Consider the following 19,869-nt stretch of genomic DNA (forward strand, 5'->3'; position numbering starts at 1 on the left):
GCTGCGGCTAGTACTACCTAACTAGCTGCTACCGACTGCCAACATTTACTAACAAGTACTCACAACTGCTAGCATTGGCAACAATTGCAAATAACTACCAACACCTGCTAACAACAACAGTGGCTACAATAACTGCTAACAACTGCTGCTAACAGTTGTTAACAACACATAACAATACAACAATTTCTAACAAATGGTAAAAAAATTTTAAAAAAAAAAGCGAAATAATTGGAATTCAGCTTACTACTAACAATAACTACTACTACTGCTCACACAACTATTAACACATGCAAACAACTGATAACGACGACTAATACCTGCCAACAATTTCTAATAAAATAACTGCTAACTACTACAACTAATTGCTAACAGCGAATTGAGAGACGTTTAAAGTGCTACTAACAACTGCCAATACCGCAACTGCTACTGTAACAACTGTGACTACATCACCTTGCTAATTGCTAACATTTATCGTACAATGGTTTCCGGCTACTGCTAACATTAACTGTCAACAGCAAGCAAAGCTAACCACAGCTAACTAGTACCTTCCAAGAACTGCTTGCTGACTGCTAAATACTAAGTACTAACAACTACTGCTGACATCTGTTAACAACAATTGCAAACAATCACTAACTAGTACTACCTTCCCCTGGCATTAACTGCTACTGTAATAACTGCTAACAAATACTGTTCTAGAACTACTAACAACAACCGATTGTAGCATTTTCAAACAACTGCTTCGACAAGCGCTAACATCTACTACAACTGTTAACAAAAATAACCACTGCTACCGGATCCAAATGACAGAACAACTGCTACTGCTAGCGGTAGCATTTATTGTTAGCCGTTGGCCTTAAACACGTTTGATGAACAAATGTTGTATTAGACGAAGTGGCTGAATGAAAACGCCGAGCCAGACTCGACTGCCGGCGACTCTTCAGATGGTCGGTGTGAACGTGCCTCAACGTGTCCGGAAGTCGGGAATGTTTACTGTCAAGCTGTTATTTGTTGCCGTTTTCTCTTGTGTGACATTCACTGGTATTTTGAGCCAATTCTTGGCCCATTTGGTTGCATTATTATAAAAGAAGATGAATATTTGGTCCCTCTTTTGGTCATTCAAGACAAATCTCTCACGTGTGTGTTAAAATATGGTAAATTATTACTCTCATTGCGGAAATGATTGTGTCATGAGTCCATAAACATCACACCTTGCCTTAACATTTCAAAGACTTCACCCTCTTTTGTCTCATTTGTTCCTGTAAATGAAACTGACACTTAATATCCTCCCATTTTCATGCTACTTTTCCCACGAATCTCGTGTGTTAAAATGGAGTTTGCGGTGTACGTTTTACAGACAAACGTATCGACACATCAGAATCAATTCTTCTACGACGACTACGATCGCTCAATGCTTAATCAAAGCAACGGACAGTAACGATTGACTTAAATGACTGATGTAAGAGATAACTTGGGAAGTGAAATGCTTCACACACACACACACACACACACGTGTGCACATTCCAGTCTTGAAGAAACACTTCAATATTCTTTTCAAATCTTTTTTTTCCCCTCCCTTTGCTGAGTCAACTGCTTTTTTTATGTCTTTAATGGAGCAACGCAAAACATGGGGACGCCTCGGATGACTGTGCATGTTGGATGCTGTAATGTGCGTTTCCTTTCAGGCAGTGTTTGGGGGTGAAAACCGGCTTAGCAAGTTGGAGGTGCTGTTTGATGGAATTGGCGTCGGTGTGCTTTGTAATCCTTTGCTAATATGAGCATGAACTGAAGAGCTGTTCGTGTTCTATGGATGTCATTTGAGCTGCTTTGAAATTTCAGCGGTAATAATATATTGAATTCATCCTCTTTGGAATGGGAAAAACAAACAAAAAACAGTTAACAGTTAAAAGTGGCTTCTTTGGGGTAAAAAAGAAAGAAGATGGGGCGAAAACCAATCTCGAAGATAGGTGGATTTCATGGAAAATCAAACGATGCCTTTTGACTTAATTATAGACAACAATTTATTATTTCTGGGGGAAAAAAGGGTTTTATGGGGGGAATATTAAATGCCTCAGTAAAAAAAGAGACTTGTATTGATTAATTATTGATTATTATGGATGTTTCCCCTACAATAAATCAGATAGTTAAAATAAAACAAATGGATTAAAAAATGACAGCTTCCTTGTGGTGAAAAATTAAGGCTCTTGGGGTAAAAAATAGAAAAAAAACATCTGATAAAAACAGATTTTAGGAGGTGAAAATTAACACATCAGGAAAAAAATGATTCTCTGTGTTAAAAAGAAATATGAAAAAGCTGCTTCTTTAGATATTATAACGCTTTTTAATGTCATTGTTAGGGCCCGACCGATTAATCGGCCACCGGTATAATCGGCCGATTATTGGCCAAATGGTCAATTATTTTCCCCTTAAAACATTATTGAAGAAAAACGAAGATTCCGACACTGTGAAAGTACCCTGCAACTAGCAAGTGTGTAGCGTATGTTATTCTGTTGCCCCCAAGCGTCTTTTAAGCTGTTTAATGACACCTCAGTTGGAGTTAACTGTAAAACTAAACACACAACGCTAAGAATTTCATCCACTGTATGTTAAATACAAAACATGCTTTATTTTTAAAACATCACTAGCTTAGGGTTAGGGTTAGCAAAGGGAGGATCCCATTCAAATGCTAACAGGAAGTTAGCATTGACTTCAAAAAACGAATATTCACACACAAATGCTGTGGGAAAACGTACACACAGGTGAGATAACAATACGCAAGGGCACAAATTCTTCCCAATGTGTGACAAACGAGTTATTTTAATAAAATTCAATCATTACTTTCTTCTGTACTCAATTTAATTTTGTATGCCACTGCACCACACTGCCCCCAAGGGGCCGAAATGCACAGGAACAGTCAGTATTTGTCCTTACTGTATTTTTCACTTCCTATTATTTTCATTTATTCTTATTCTTATTATATAGATTTTGGAATAATCGACAGAAATCGGCATACAAAAATGGATATCGTTCGGGCCCTAGTCATTGTTAACATTGTACTGTTTACTATGATACTGTCAAAATGACTGCTCTGAATAATGTAATCCAAACAACAAAGCTTGTATCATCCTAACACTTTGCACAGTGTCAACACTGACTCTAAATAGATGCTCATACTGTATGGATAACCCACATGTGGGTGTACTGGGCGTCACAGTGGGAGTCTGTTTGCTTGATGATGACTCAGTGCTCAGTGTGCATGCTCATGCCTCACTCGACTCGACAATGATGTCGCCCATGTGACTCATTTGGGTGCAACCCCCAAAAGAAAAGTCACACAGAACACGCCAGCTGACAAAGCCTTAAAACCCGCATGCTCATCTTCAAATTGTTGTTGTGTTCGTACTAGGGGTGTGCCCAAAAAATCGATTCTCATAAGAATCGCGATTCTCATTTAGTATGATACAAAATCGATTTTGAATGCCCCAAAATCGATTTTATTTAAGTTATTTTATACTGTCTTGCCTTTGTGTGTGCCTTTTGTTTGGAGCGCTGTTCATGTTGTACCCGGTTTGGCCACTGAGGGGCAGTGTGGTTCCACGCGGTCTAATACACTGTAAAGTTGTAGCCACATTAGAGAGTAGAAGGAAAAAGTCCCGATCAAGTTATTCCAATAAACTTTTTTTTTTTCAGCGTGGAGCCGTTCTTTTGAGTGATAAAAGTGCCGCGAGTAGCGCGCTAATTAGCATTAGCCAGTCAGACTTCAGTAGATCATTACAATTCCTTGCACATCTATAGATTGAAGCAAAAATCATTGTCAATCAAATCATTTTGAATCAAAAAATCCGCTCTCAATCCAAAATCGATTCTGAATTGAACCGCACTCCCAAAAATCGGAATCGAATCGTGAGACATTCAAAGATTCCCACCCCTAGTTCATACTGTTGTTTGGCCTTGGCGGAGGTCCGCACTCTACATTATGTCACGTCCCTTCTCCACTCTTTTCAGGCGCGCCCTGCTCCGGGCGCTAACAACTGCTGAGCATGCTGGCCAAGGCTCCGCCCACGACCAGCAGACTTGATCTGGTAAACGCCGAAAGTTCGGACAGCCCGGTGACTGACGGAATCAAGATGGCCGATCTGGTGGAGAGCTTGGACGCCGGAGAGCTGGACTTCGACGAGGGGGATGATGTAGACTACGAGGGAAACTGTCTAGGTACACTATGGGTATGAATATTACTAGGGATCCACTGATACTACTCCCCCCCCCCCCCTGGATTACAAGTACTTATATTTGAGTACTCTATAACAAATTGCCTAATGATGGACAAAGCCAGTAGTAGCTACTGCATGTACAAGGTGACCTTGCATATTGTAAGACTCTAATAAATGTAAAATTACGCAGACCAGAGGCTGCACTTGGCGAGCGTGGAAATCTTGGAAGCAACATCAAGATTCCTCAGCGTAGCATCCCACTCGCTCCACTTCGTCGTTCGCCTCCTACATGCGCGACTCTCACCCCTGCTCCGGCCCTCTCCGTTCTCCCAGGGGACTGCCGCATCCCGTTCTCGGCCGTGTACGCCACGGTGGGCTTCAAGGAGGCCAGCGCCAAGGTCTTCCTTCCCACGGTGCCCATCACCGCCCGCATCCTGGAGGTGGAGCGCTTCACGGCGGCGCAGGATCGCTTCAACCTGTCGCAGCACAGGAGCGTCAATAAGGTACATTTACACACCACTAATAAAAAAAAAAAAAGAAAAGAAGCATTTTGTCCTCTTTGTAGAGGAAAGAGTTCACAATGATTCAAAATTTCCGTTTCAGCTAAGTTGAATTGACTTAAGTTTAATAAAATAACATTTAGCAATTTACTTAAGTTTTAAGTAAATGTTACTATATTTTGTTTTTGTTTTTGGAAACTAAATTCAAGGGAACATTTGTCAGAAAATGATCCCAAAAATATTGCAAATGTTTTTCGTCCCTTTTCCAGTTAACTCATTCACTGCCATTGACGGTTATAGACGTCAAAAATTCATTTGAGCTATTTCTATTAGTTTGACATTTTTTCCCGCTTTTGTTAACAAGAGTATCAAAACGTAGATTTGTTTAATTGTACATTTAGAACAGATATAAAATTTGTGATTAATCGTGAGTTAAGTAGTAAAGTCATGTGATTAATTACGATTACATTTTTTTTACTGTAAGTAATCGCATGACTTCAATAGTTATTAGTCATTATTAATCACACATTTTAAATCTGTTCTAAAGGTACAATATTTTTTTCTGGGATTTCATACTCTTGTTAATAAAAGTGGGGAAAAATGTTAAACTAATAGAAAGAATTCAAATGAATTTTTGACGTCTATAGCCGTCAATGGCAGTGAATGAGTTAATTGCCATTAAATGCTCCGATTTACCCCCAAATGTTGTAATCATTTGCCGTCAATTGCCACCACGCAGTCTCTGCCGGCCGTGTTCAAGATTGAGATGAAGCACGGCGAGTTCACGTGGGTGGTGAAGAGGAAGGAGAAGCACTTTTTGGAGCTGCACCGAGAGCTGAGGACGTACAAGACCTTCATGAGGATACCGCTGCCGTCGCGCAGGTCGGCCACGCCCATCTCATTTGCATATCAAAAGCACAAACTCTAGACTGGGTCTTTATTCAGATATGTATTCTGTTGCAAGACATAACCAAATGTGGGTCGGTTTTTAATATTTCCATTTCATTTATTCATCATATGATGTGATGAAAATATAATGTGGATGTTGAAATGTGTACATGGGAAAAAATAGTTTACACACAGAACCACAATTAGTGTTAGTAAATATTTATCGCCATACCTTTGCAATACACTGTATACAAACTAATTAAAATCTATTAAAATACATGAAACAAAATACAAAAAATTGTCGGCATTTTTTCCATAATACACGTGGCGCCACTATTTGTTACTATTTGGAAAAGTTTTATTCATTATAATAAAAATCTTATTTACATGAAACACTATTTGTTCATATTCGGGTTTGGAGTTTTCTCTCAAGAATCTACTGCAGAGCTGCACCTAAAATATTGACAATATTTATATGTATACATACTTTGAATATATTACAAATATAAAATAATACATAAAACAAAAATCATTATTTTAATAATACACCCACAATTTTGGATGCATTTTCTGTCAAGAACAAAATATTGATCACATTTGTTATTTATACACCATATAAAAAATGAAATAATTTAAACACATACAGTACATATAAAAACTTTTATTTTATTTTATGCAGTATGTGGATTGTAGAAGCAGTACTAGTTACTGTTTTCTCATATCCCTTTGAAGAGGAAGCATGCATGCTAATGAGGACGCTAACCTGTAATTATTCATAATTATAGCCTTGTGATAACAAAGTGGTAAAACTTGATTTTTTTAATTGTCAATTGTCTTTCTCTAGTTCCGTTTTCAGACTGTATCATTGTTATATTGCATATCTATATTTACTGTCCATCCAGTAAATTCACACTGTGGCCTTTTTCAAGGCAGCCCAAATGCGCAGACCGACCATGATTCTTACCAACTCTCTGTCCCGCGAGCTCAAAAACAACGTTAAGCTTTTAATAACGCGTTCCTGTGTTGTTGACTTTACTTTATTGCATCTGTGTCACACACAGTTCGACAAAACATTTATATTGCCTTCAAGACCGACTCACCCTGCAGTCAATTTTTTCCCGCTAACCGCATTAGCCTACGCAAACACCCCGCGAGGCTATGCCGCGCACCTCAACAAAAATGATTTGAATGAGCAAATAAAAATGGATTCTCACCGGGCTTCTCCTTGTGTCGCAGTCACACGGTCAAAAGGAGGACGGTGAGGAAGAGCGAGGTGAGGGAGATGCCCTCGCTGCCCAGGGGCGGAGGCGACGAGCTGGTGCGGGACGAGCAGGTGTCCAGCCGGCGGGTACGTCAACATGTGACACGATGGGTTCGATTAACAACTGGGATGCTATCATTTTGCTGAAAATCAAATAGAATGCGTTTGACCAAATCTCATTTGTAGTCAATCTTTGTCAACAGGGGAGGAACAGGACCTGCGTAATATTGGGAAAAAATTTGGTTGGCAAAACCCGCCGGGACGAGGGACCCGAGGCACCCGAGGCTTAAAAATGCGATCGCCCCAGCCAAAATGGGACATCTCGTCACCCTAAATAACACAAATCTTGCAAAATGTTTTTTTTTTTTGTTGCTGTGATTATATGCTATTAGGTACACCTGCATGGTCCAATGCAGGGGTGAGCAAAGCTGTTTCGTTATCTAATTTGGCATTGATTTAATTTGCATTAAATTAACTGTTGTTTTCCACACAATGTGTTAATTAAAGTGTATTTATTAATTTTGAAGGTCCTTTTTTAGTCATTTGTTCTTAAATAATTGCTTAATTTCTTTATTGCTAAAATAAAAATAAAAATATTGGTCAAATAAGCATTTCTACATATACAACCCCCCCCCCCCCATTAATTTTAGTAAAACATGACTCTACATAGTGAACATTAGTGAACAAGTGCTTGTTTCAAAGTGTTTGATTCCACCCTCAAGTTTGCTGTAAAATTAGACATAAAAAAGAGAACGACACATTCTGTAATTACCCAAAAGCATGTTAACGTTGACTTGAACGTCTGCTAGCTTAACGCTAGCACACAATGCAAAACACCTTAGACGGCTAACAAAAGGAGCATCGATTTTATTGTTACAACTTATTTAGTTAGTTTACTTTAGTTGCAACAGTCGTCTTCCTGCCCCCTGCTGGCCAATTCCCACTGATTTAATCAACACAACATAAGGACAAGTACGGATGGGCAGTTGTTATCACTCAGCAAAAGAAAATCATCACGTTTGTGTGCGTCTGTGTTTCTCCAGAGACAATTGGAGGAGTATTTGAACAAGCTGCTGAAGATGGCTTTGTACCGAAAATATCACCACACTGTGAGTATCCCGTCGTGCCGGCAAGTGGCCGCGAGCTGCCGTCACCCGCGTTCGTGATGTTCACACTTGTTTTATAATTTGATGAGCGTAATGTTTCACTATATTAGGAGCCTCGTCTGCGCGTGTGTGATGCTGCCGTGTGTTGTCTTTTGTCAGATGGAGTTCATTGACGTCAGCCAGCTGTCTTTCATTCACGACCTCGGCCCCAAAGGACTGTGAGCGCTTGTTTTGTTTCGTTTTTCACAAAAATGCGCTGTTAAATCGGATGATTCGATTTTTTGGTTTTTAATGTACAAATTAATTTGTATTTATTTGATTTTGTATTCATATTTTCGTGTTAATTAAGCATTGTATTTTTATCTTATTACGTTGGCCAATGTTTTTTAATTTTTTTTATTTTGAGTGCCAAAGATATTTGAATGGTTTCTGGGTAATTTTGAGTCAGAAAATGACATCAGTTTTTTTTTAATTGGCTTTACGTTTTTGACAGTTGATTGATGTGCTTTGACAGTTTACAATATGACTTCACCTGTTTTTGCATTAGGAAAATCTGTTGATTAAAATTACCTCATTTTCTGAATTTTTGCTTGATTTTCAAATGATTTTCTCTCTCTATCCATTTATTTTGACCAGGATATATTAAAGGGAATGATCCAAATTGTGCATTGACTTCTCCTTACACTGTTCATGTTGTTATTGTAACTGTGCGTGTTGTTCTTTTTGTGTGTGTGTGTGTGTGTGTGTGTGTGTGTGTGTGTGTGTGTGTGTGTGTGTGTGTGTATGTGTGTAGGGAAGGAATGATATCCAAGCGCTCCGGGGGCCATCGTATTCCGGGCATGAACTGCTGTGGTCACACGCAAGCCTGCTACCGCTGGTCCAAACGGTCAGTGCGCTTCTCTCTCTCTTTTTTTTTTCTTTTCATCCTTTTTTTTTGTCTTTATTAAGCTAATCACTGCCTCCTTCTCTTTATCACAGCCAAATGATTATATGAGCATTTTTACAATGTATTGCAAGAACACGCACACACACAACAATCCCACACATTTGGAAGGCTCCGTCAAGCCACCTACGGCTCCGTGAGGATTTGCTTCCCACAGTCCTCCTCTCCCAAAAAAAACAACAACAAGCAACATAAAGGATGCTCACACGTTCGACAAAAGTTTACGCGAATCCGCACGTGATGATGATGATGATGATGATGATGATGATAAAGAGTGCGTGTTTGTGTTATGTATTAGGTGGCTGGTGGTGAAGGACTCATTCCTGTTGTACATGAAGCCCGACTCGGGCGCTATCTCATTCGTTCTCCTGGTGGACAAAGAGTTCAGCATCAAGATGGACTCCAAAGACACCGAGACCAAGCACGGGGTCAGGGTTGACAGCCTTTCCAGGTGTGTGTGTGTGTGTGTGTGTGTGTGTGTGTGTGTGTGTGTAAGCTTGTTTTTGTTTCTTTTAAATGTTAACGTGACATCCTGTGAGGTCATGTGCCCGCAGGACGCTGGTGTTCAAATGCAGCAGTTACAGACACGCCCGCTGGTGGGGTCAGAGCATCGAGAGCTTTGTCAGGAATCACGGCAAGGCCTTCCTGCGGGAACACCGCTTTGGCTCCTTTGCACAGGAGCAGGAAAACATTCCTGCCAAATGGTCAGTGCAACCATGCGCAATGCCCCTTGTCCAACTGGTGGCCCGAGTTGGACTTTCTCTTTATGTGAAATATATAGTAGAGATAAGCGGTTAGGAAAATGAATGAATATAATGAACTACTAATTGCTTTACAATGAATGAATGTTTGCGTCCAGCGTCATCAGGTTCACCTCATGACTCGAGACATGAGACTTGCGAGTTTATTTTTTTCATAAATTTGTGATTTTTTTGCCACGTTATAAGGTTACAAATCTGCGAGTTTATTTGTTTTTAATTTGTGAGTTTTTTTCTCGCAAATTTTCCACTTTATAATTTTACAAATATTCAGGGTTTTTTTCTCCATAAATTTGTGAGATTTTTCTCAGAATTTGACCCCCCTCTCTAAAATTTTTTTTTTTAACGTATGTGATCCTAATATACCATCGTATCTTTTTTTTTAAGTCTTTTTTTAAGTAGAAGCCCTTTTTTTATTAGTTTTTTACAAAAAAGCTATTTTTGTTTATAAAGAAAAAGTCACAGTTTTCTTTTTTCTTTTTTTATTGCCTGTCAAACCCTTTTCAGGCTGCAACCGTGTTTTGTTTTGTTTTGCCATATTACTAATTGTCTTTTGTGATTGGCTGGAAAAGGTCACATGATCATAACTGCCTTATGGTGAGGCATGTGGTGTCCATTTTGACTCCGTTTACTGATTAATAAGGGATGTTTGATACCATGCAGCCTCTCTATGAGTACCCAATACAATTCAAAATAAGCCGCAATACCGATACCTGGTATTAGTACTCGGCCATCCAACGATAATAAAACTTTATTTGTATAGCATTTTTCGAAACGAAATTATGAGTTGTTTTGCAAGAAAAATGGCCAATGCAAAGTCCTACAAAATGATCTGTGTGTGTAAGTAACTAAGTAATTCTGTCATGCAGGTACGTGAACGGAAAGACTTACATGGAGGACGTGGCCGATGCCTTGGAGGAGGCCAGAGAGGAAATCTTCATTACTGACTGGTGGTGAGTGTCTTTCATGGGCCGCTAGTTGCTAAGGCGTGTAACATGAGCCAACAGAATTGCACATGTGACCTCCGGATGCCGCTGTGAGCTCGGACAGTGACAAGCCACAACATTAGGAACACGTTCTATTTAACACACATTCAGTAGGAATGTGAAGTTGAACAAATGGTGTGTATTGGTGCAGGCTGAGTCCAGAGATCTTCCTGAAGAGACCCGTGGTAGAGGGAAACCGCTGGAGGTTGGACTGCATCCTCAAGCGGAAAGCTGTAAGTGAGGACGCAATCGCTTGCCAGTCTTCAGTTTTCAGCGTCAATCGTTGCTAGGCGGAATTCATAAGGCACGTCATCGTTGCATTTTGTTGAGGAAAAGGTTGTATTTAGACCCCAAAAAAGTATAGATTAAAAAAATAATAATTAATTACTGTATATATTCTAATTAAGTACATTATGAGAATGTTGTATTATTTCTGAGAAAGTCAGAATCCTGTTTTTAAGAAAAGTCTTAATATTAATTCAGTAATGTATTTTTTTAGGACAATGTAGTATTTTTGGTGGCAAATATTTTTTTTCTGAAATCATGAGAATGTTGTATATTTATGCATCGAACTTTTTATGAGAAAAAAAAAAGGGATTTTTAACATTAATTCACCTTTTCAAGAGAAAACATAACTTTTATGACCAAATGGGTATATTGTTTCTACAACAGTCATATACATATATATTTTTTCATTTCAAGGGAAAATATTGCAAGGGAAAATATTGCCATTTTTTTCTTTGACAATTTTTTTACATTTTTGACCAAAAAGCCATATTGTTTCAGATGAAAAAGGTTAGATATATTTTTGAGGGGGAAAAAGAATGAAAAAAACCTCAACAGATTGGTTAATGTTTAGGGGAAAAGGGCAGTTTGACAAATGAGAAAGTCTGGCTTTAAAGAAAAATAAATTTAATATTACAAGAAACAATCAAATTTGTATGCGTTTTCAAGGGGGGGAAAAAACATTAGAAATATGTATTTTTTTCTTGAAAAATGGTCTGAGAAGAGTCTTATAAGACCAAAAAGAATGTAGCTACATTATTTTTAAGAAAAAGTTATCAAGCTAAAATACATAAAAAAATATATATATATATTGCTTTATTTATTCTTCAAGAACAGTACAGTATTATTTTGGAAAAAAAAAAAATAATCTTGTGAGAATTGAGATGTGATCAGACGATAATCTGACTTTGATTCGCCAATACGCTGATTTATTTCATTCTTTTCTGGAGTATAACTTGACAAGATTCTTAACTTCTTCTTACTTCACTTCCCCTCATGCAACTAACATTATTCTCTTAATATTAAACTTCTAATTCCTCCAAAAAAGATCTTAATGTGTGTGTGCTGGCAGCAACAAGGAGTGCGCGTCTTTGTGATGCTGTACAAGGAGGTGGAGCTGGCATTGGGCATCAACTCCGGCTACAGCAAGAGAACCCTCATGCACCTGCATCCCAACATCAAGGTAGGTTCGCCGACGTACTTGAACCTATGACCGATGAGTGTATTGCATTTACAGCTTCCTCTGTGTGTGTGTGTGTGTGTTTGTTGTCAGGTGATGCGCCATCCAGACCACGTGTCCTCTTCCGTCTACCTGTGGGCGCATCACGAGAAGATCATTGTGGTCGACCAATCGGTGGCCTTCGTGGGCGGGATCGACCTGGCGTACGGCCGCTGGGACGACAGGGAGCACCGGCTGACGGACGTCGGCAGCGTGACGCGCTCCGTGGTGCTCGAACAGGTCAGACTAAGACTACAAATATAGTAGGAACCCCGAGGATCCGTACGGTTTTTCCAGGACCTAAAGACGATGCAAATAATCTGTTCCAGGGTTAGACCATTTCCATCATAAAAATGTAATATGTTGTACAAAGCACAGGTTGGAGTTTGCAATATTGGAGTCATTTTTTTTCATATGTAATAATAATAGTAATAATAATAATAATACATAATGTACTAGGTAATAAAAAATAAATTATTATTCATAATTAGTTTTTATAATATTTTTCATTTTATAAAAGGTACATATATCCATGGGGAAAAAAAATCATACTAAAAATATTAAAATATATATTTTCTTTATGTTAAATCTGATTTTAAAGGGGAAGTCACGAAAAAATTGTTAGTGAAATATGAGTTAAGCAGCAAAATCCAGCTGTTTTTCTCCATCTCAGGGGGCGGCCATTTTGCCACTTGCTGTCGACTGAAGATGACATCAGTCTTGCTCAGGTCTCAGGTAACAACCAATCACAGTGCATCTTCAGAAATGAGGTGAGCTGTAATTGGTTGTTACCTGAGCCCTGAGCAACATTGATGTCATCTTCAGTCGACAGCAAGTGGCAAAATGGCCGCCCCCTGAGATGGAGAACAACAGCTGGATTTTGCTTCATAACTCATATTCCACAAATGTAATATTAATCAGAATTACAATATTATAACATATTATTGTCAAGAAATGTTTAAGGTTGACTTCCACTTTAAAGTACAACTTGTTTGGCATAGGGAATAATGGTAGTACCAGGATCAAACCAGCTCACACGAGTGCCAAGGGTAAAAAAAGAAGTTAGCCATCTTCATTTATCTGCTCCGAAACGTCATCTTTCTCTCCAGGCCGCTTCCGCCAACGCTCAGTCCAATAAGGCGGCCCCGCCTGTGGACGGCGTGTCGCTAAGCAACGGGCGGGGGGCGTCCCCCGGAGACCCCGCCGACCTGCCCAGGCTGAAGGGCGTCGGCCGCAGCCGGCGCGCTCGCTTCAGCTTGTACCGACACCTGCACAAGCACACCCTGCAGCACGCGGACAGCGTCAGCAGCGTGGACAGCTCGGGTGCGAAGCGAGAACGTTCAATCACCTTCACTTGTTTAGCAAATGTTTTCTCGCTCTTTTTCCGAGTGTATACGTGTGCGTTGACAGGGAGTGGCTCAGTGCGAAGCCTCAAAACGGGTGTGGGAGAGTTGCAGGGAAACACTCGCTTCTGGCATGGAAAAGACTACTGCAACTTTGTCTATAGGGACTGGATTCAGCTGGAAAAACCTTTTGACGGTGTGTAGTACATGTAGTTATTAAATATGAGCCAGAGATGACTCAAAAGAAAAATACAGCTAGAAAACAAATGTCTTGTAAATGTGTTGACACATTTTAGTCACTTGAGTATTTTTTGACATTTTTTTCATAAAGGTCTTTTTAACAGCAAATAGTCATTAAAAAAATATGAGAAAAAGAAAAGATTTGATGATTTAATGAAGATGAGAAAAAAGCAAGAATTTTTTTTAATAACAACTTGAATTTTTGCCCTTAAAATAACCTACATTCATAGTATATTGGGGGGAGGGGGGGTAATTTTTTTTTCCCATGGGGATGAAAATTTGAGAAAATAATTCAGAATGTTGCAAAATTAAATTGAAATATAGGGAAGAAAAAATAATCTATATTAAAAGTGATAATGGGAGAATAAAAGTATCATTTTTTTCTGAACTAAACATGTATTTTTTTAGACAAAAAAATCTACTCCTGTTTTTGCCTCGTCTGCACTTTTGAGATGAACTTATATCTTTTTTGAGACAGAAATCACAAGTCATATCATTGCTAGTCAAAATAAAAATGTTATACTTTTAATATGCAACAAAAGTCGAAATGTAATCCCAGTGCTTCCCCACTGTGCAGACTTCATCGACCGGTACACGACTCCCAGAATGCCGTGGCATGACATCGCCTCGGCACTGCACGGCAGAGCTGCTCGTGACGTGGCGCGACACTTTATTCAGCGTTGGAACTTCACCAAGGCAAGTACACCAATTATTATTGTTATTATTATTATTATTTATTTTATTATTATTATTATTTATTTTATTATTATTATTATTATTATTATTATTATTATTATTATTTATTATAAATTTTAGAAGGAAAGAACTAGTAGCATATATACAGATGTTATAAGATAACATTGTCTTTATTTTAAAAATAAATAATAATAAAAAATATATATTACTGCAGCTTACTGCACAGTTATGTATGTTTCAGTTTCTTCTTGTCTGCACTTCCTCCCCCTTGTCGGCCAAGGCACGTACACCAAATGGAGCCACAATTTATTAAGGAATTTATTATGATGCACTCGCTGTTCAATTCTTACTCAATGTGCTGGAATGGTTCCACAAAAGAAAATCATTGACTAGAGGTTACACGGCACCGTTTTGTGCCTCACTACACGCACACACAGGTCAATAAACACTCCCTTGTCTAAATTCAAGGAAACTCTTTAAGTGTGGAAAAAGCACCTTTACTTTCCCGCTCATGCTTTCCACTGCAACGGGAGGTCACACCTTCTCGCCCCCGCTAACCTTCTTCTTCTTCTCCTCCTCCTCCTCGTCTAGATCATGAAGCCAAAGTACCGCTCTCTGTCTTATCCATTCCTGCTGCCAAAATCTCACTCCAGCGCCACCGAGCTCAAATACCAAGTGCCTGACTCTGTACATGCCAAAGTGCAGGTAAGAGAAGCCTGCGAATGTGCCGTTTCCGCTGCTCCCATTGACCCTTTGGGCGTTATTAACCACAATAAGCCAGAAAGAAGGCTTGAAAAAAAAAAAGTACTGTATAATATAAAGTACGAGCTCCTGCATTACCTGCTGCTGGAAGGACACAAAAGGGAGTCCGTGGGCCAAAAACAACATTATGTAACTACTAAAAAAAGCAAAGAGCTTTGTTTTTTCTTCTTTGGTGCCACTTATGAAATATATTTGGACACTTTTAACCATATTTGTTTTAGTTAGGCAGTTAATTTTTGAGATGCGAGGACCATATTTAAAAAGTATCATTGTCGCTATTATTGTGCGGCGAAATAAATGGCCTTTTTTTTTTAACTGCTTTCCCGTTCTCGAAATCTCCCCAAATTATGCAGACATCTTGGAAATAGTGGAAATTACATGACAAACTACTGTAGTGGCAGCCTCAGAAGCCACACCTGAAAAGATGCAAGAAGTGTAGCCATTTAGAGGCTTTATTTTTCATATAACATGCGCCAATCTCCATCAAATATATTTGCATTGGAGCTCTCATTGTGTAGCTAAAGAAATGTCCAGTGAGTGTATATTGATTTAAGGGGATCTAATGATCTTTCTCTTTTCTCCCCGTTTTTTGTAAGGTCTTGCGCTCAGCAGCCGATTGGTCAGCCGGCATAAAGTACCACGAGGAGTCCATCCACAACGCATACATCCAAGTCATCGCCAAGAGCAAACACTACATCTACATCGAGGTAAAAGAAAAATGATTGATTAAAAAAAATTATAATTTAATAGCACATCTGAGTTGCCAGAGAATAAAAAAATTATATATTTATTTTCATTTTTCGTTTTATTTATTTTTTGTTTATTGCCAAGAGAAAAGTGCATTTTTTTCTTTCTTTTCTTTTTTTAAACAGTACTACTCATAGTAGTTATAAATACCAAAGATTAGGGGTGTCAAAATGAGTGCGTTCATTTTGAGTTAATTTAAAGTACGATTAATGATCGCCCCTTACTTGGAAAGCCTGTATTGGGGGAATTCAAGTCGCAACGCAGCAGACACGTCCACGTCAAAATTGAGCAGTAATAAATGTAATAATAGTGCATATATCTGTGAAGACTGGGGTCAAGTTGTATTTTACAATTTAAAAAATGTGCAACATTTCAAAAGTTACTTCATGTTAAAGATTGGATCGCTCATAATATGAAAAGAAAAATGTCAATATCACACTAGTTTTTACAGTACAGGACATCATTTTAAATTTTAACTCAATTTTATGAATTATTCTGAAATTTCTGTATCAATGACTGAAAGATACGGCCATATTTCTATTTGTTTAACATTTTTCCACTTTTGTGTTAACAAGAGTATGAAAACTTTTTGATTGTGCATTTTCAACAGATATAAAATGTACAATTAACCCCGAGTTAACTATTGAAATCCTGCAATTAATTATAATTAAAAATGTTAAGTCGACAATAAATCAAGCCATCATCTTGCCCCCTCAGAACCAGTTCTTCATCAGCTGTGCTGACAACCGCATGGTGTACAACAAGATCGGAGACGCCATCATCGAGAGGATCCTCCGAGCGCACAAGTAACTTCTTCGTTTGCGTTAATAAACCTGTGTTGACTTCAAAATGTCTTGACAAAAATGCTCCATTTTTTTCCTTTAGCTACATTATTTACCTCCGCCAGGCGCACTGGAGCTCATTTGGTGTACCTAACGAAGCGACCAGTCTTGCTGTAACTTGATTGTGTATATGTGCTGACAGGGAGGGCAAAAAGTATCGCGTGTACGTGGTGACCCCTCTCCTTCCCGGGTTCGAGGGAGACATCACCACAGGCGGGGGGAACGCCATCCAGGCAGTCATGCACTTCAATTACAGGTGAAGCACAATCAGGAGGCTTTGAAATGGAGAAAGCCTTGGGAAGTGATTCCATTTTTTTTTTTTTAATTCTCATTTTGTTTTTTTAAGAACCATGATCCGAGGGGATTACTCCATCATCTCCCAGCTTCGAAAGGAGAGTAAGTACGCGATTATGTGTTACTTCAAAGCCAAAATTAAAGGCCTAATCACTCACCTGCATAACACAGTTCAGTATAGAAAAGCTACAGTCTTAGTTTTGGAGTTGCCGGTGAGTGATGTGCTGAAAAGTCTTGATTTGTGGTTCCGCACTGCGCTCCGCAGTGGACGACCACTGGATGAACTACATCTCCTTCGCCGGCCTGCGAACGCACACCGAGCTGGAGGGCCGCCTGGTGACGGAGCTCATCTACGTGCACAGCAAGATGCTCATCGCTGACGACAATACCGTCATCATCGGTGCGTCGCCGCTATTTGTGGCGCACTGACGCCTTCCGAGTGTGACCCGGTCGATGAAAGCTGTCACCATATCGTATAAGAGCACACTGAAAGCAATTGAGCTTGGCACTCCTACGCCACCTGCTGGCTGGAAAGGACGAGGGACCTGGCAGCCATCTGATTTTAACTGCTGCGCGGTGTTTCAGGCTCGGCCAACATCAACGACAGGAGCATGCTGGGTAAGCGCGACAGCGAGGTGGCGGTCCTCGTGGAGGACACGGAAAAGGTGGCCTCGGTGATGGACGGACGCGAGTTCGAGGCTGGCCCGTATGCGCTCGGGCTGCGTCTGGAGTGCTTTAGGTGACAGATTCATTCTTTTCATCCGTCCGTTACATACGTGGCTTATCCTCACGAGGGCCACCGTTCTGCGGGCATCAGTCCCAATTATTGTTTGTTTTGATTGCCTATATTATTAGCCTAAATACAAAAAAAAAGAATTGTTTTGAAACCCACCTTACATTGCTGTTAAAAATAAATGACTTAATGCTAACTTAAGTGTGTGTGTAAAGTACTCCTACAAGTCACACACTAAAAAAACTAATTACCACGGGTAACTAACTTTATTAACTCATTCACTGCCATTGACTGCTATAGACGTCAAAAATCAATTTGAACTATTTCTAATTTTTTTCTTCCCACTTTTGTTAACAAGAGTATGAGAACCTAGATTTTTTTTTTATTGTACATTTAGAACAGATATAAAATGTTTGATTAACCGTGAGTTAACTAGTGAAGTCATGCGATTCAAATTTGATTAAAAAATCGCCTGACGCCGCTAATTTTTAATAATCTTTTCTTTTCTTTTCTTTTAAATCGCGTCAGGCGATAACAATTTTTAATTGTAATTAATTGCATGACTTTAATAGTTAACTCACGATTAATCACAAATTTTATATCTGTTCTAAATATTGTACAATATTTTTTTCTAGGTTTTCATACTCTTGTTAAGAACAGTGGGGAAAAAATGTCAAATATTCATTTGAACAATTTCTGTCTATAGTCGTCAAAGGCAGTGAATGAGTTAATGAGAAGTTTGAAACTGGATTTGAAAAAAAGTCTCTAAATTCCCAAAATGTGTGAATTTGAATTTGGGTCATTCAGGGGTCACAGTGCTTCTCAAATTTGGGGGCGCGTGGCGTCTGACCCCAGGGAACATGTTATTTTCTTCCCGTACTAGAATAAAGTGTAATTGCACATCCACTACAGTAGGTGGCACTGGCGCTCTCATTGTCACCTCTGCACAGATGTCCTTACCACAATTTTAGAGACAAATTATACTATTTGTAGTCTTAACGGCGAGTTGAGGAGGGTGGGAGTTGGGCGCAAAATATTTTCTACTTCCTGGGGGGTGGGGGGGGTTTGTGGCTTAGAAAAAAATAATTGAGAAGCACTGAACTGCACATGCGCAAAGGGAACATTTAGTGCTTTAAGCACCGTCTATGGTGGTCGGCAGGGATGTAATACAACTAAAACTTCAATAAAGTATAATTACCCACCCTTTGAAGAAGAGGACAATTTTAGCAGTTTAATTTAACATTTTAACATTCACCTGTCATCTCTGTAACAATAACATAAGTTGAATACTTGAGCTATATATACACAGTACTTGATGTATGAAGCGCTATATAAATGCAGCATTTACCATTTGATATTATTTTATCTGTATTGAGCCATGCGCCGCCATTTTTTTTTCTTCTCCAGGACGATCCTCGGCGGCCACAATGATGCGGCCATCGATCTCTCCGATCCCATCAGCGACCGCTTCTACAAGGAGGTGTGGATGACCACAGCCGGCCGAAACGCCACCATTTACGAGAAGGTGTGAGAGATCTCGACATGAATCAAACATGTTATCTCTATCTTATAGTTTTCCTTAACTTAATTATACCAGGGATTCTCATCTTACAACATAGTTTTGTCTAAAACAGGATTTTGTTTAAAACGCTCATTTCTTATGTTGTATGAAACTCATACAGTCAATATTTGGATGAAAAACACAACATAAATATGCAGCTGGCCGATTGAACGCCTGATATTATCTTTTAAAATTGAGTTTTTCCCCACATAACAAAAGGCGAAGATAATGACATCAAAAAATGGCCCCCTTTAAAAATCTCCCAATTTTTGCTGATTTGTTTTCTCTTTAACTCATTTGCTCCCAAAAACGTATAAATACGGTCCATTTTAAATATGACATGCTCCCAAAGACATTTTTATACGTTTTTCTATATTTTCTTTAATGCTTGAGCATACAGAAGGCTTTGATGCAGCCTCTGAACTGAAGAGAATGGTTGAAGCAAATGGCAGTTATTACAAATACGGCCAGCGAGTGGCAGCAGAGCAACAGAGATC

The 19,869-nt window shown here is 39.1% G+C and overlaps 1 protein-coding gene across 2 annotated transcripts in view; it reads left to right on the forward strand.

The window, feature by feature from the left end:
• pld1a (phospholipase D1a) overlaps positions 1–19,869 on the forward strand; it is a 29,416-nt gene that overhangs the window by 6,258 nt on the left and 3,289 nt on the right. Inside the window, exons 2-25 of one of the 2 annotated variants that reach the window (XM_086094919.1) lie at positions 4,003–4,209; positions 4,542–4,711; positions 5,448–5,590; positions 6,833–6,944; positions 7,901–7,966; positions 8,123–8,181; positions 8,757–8,849; positions 9,205–9,357; positions 9,461–9,610; positions 10,534–10,617; positions 10,802–10,883; positions 12,008–12,118; positions 12,209–12,394; positions 13,264–13,477; positions 13,565–13,693; positions 14,315–14,433; positions 15,025–15,138; positions 15,792–15,902; positions 16,660–16,748; positions 16,927–17,040; positions 17,131–17,180; positions 17,344–17,478; positions 17,664–17,817; positions 19,219–19,336. In XM_086094919.1, the coding sequence (XP_085951045.1) occupies positions 4,038–4,209; positions 4,542–4,711; positions 5,448–5,590; positions 6,833–6,944; positions 7,901–7,966; positions 8,123–8,181; positions 8,757–8,849; positions 9,205–9,357; positions 9,461–9,610; positions 10,534–10,617; positions 10,802–10,883; positions 12,008–12,118; positions 12,209–12,394; positions 13,264–13,477; positions 13,565–13,693; positions 14,315–14,433; positions 15,025–15,138; positions 15,792–15,902; positions 16,660–16,748; positions 16,927–17,040; positions 17,131–17,180; positions 17,344–17,478; positions 17,664–17,817; positions 19,219–19,336 (2,928 nt within the window). In that variant the 5' untranslated portion in view covers positions 4,003–4,037. Of the gene's footprint in view, positions 1–4,002; positions 4,210–4,541; positions 4,712–5,447; positions 5,591–6,832; positions 6,945–7,900; positions 7,967–8,122; positions 8,182–8,756; positions 8,850–9,204; positions 9,358–9,460; positions 9,611–10,533; positions 10,618–10,801; positions 10,884–12,007; positions 12,119–12,208; positions 12,395–13,263; positions 13,694–14,314; positions 14,434–15,024; positions 15,139–15,791; positions 15,903–16,659; positions 16,749–16,926; positions 17,041–17,130; positions 17,181–17,343; positions 17,479–17,663; positions 17,818–19,218; positions 19,337–19,869 lie in introns of both variants that reach the window. The other variant, XM_086094918.1, reaches the window with a different exon arrangement.

Source organism: Leptonotus elevatus, chromosome 14 (genome assembly GCF_054856555.1).
Source record: "Leptonotus elevatus isolate MCC_2025b chromosome 14, RoL_Lele_1.0, whole genome shotgun sequence".
NCBI lineage: Eukaryota > Metazoa > Chordata > Actinopteri > Syngnathiformes > Syngnathidae > Leptonotus > Leptonotus elevatus.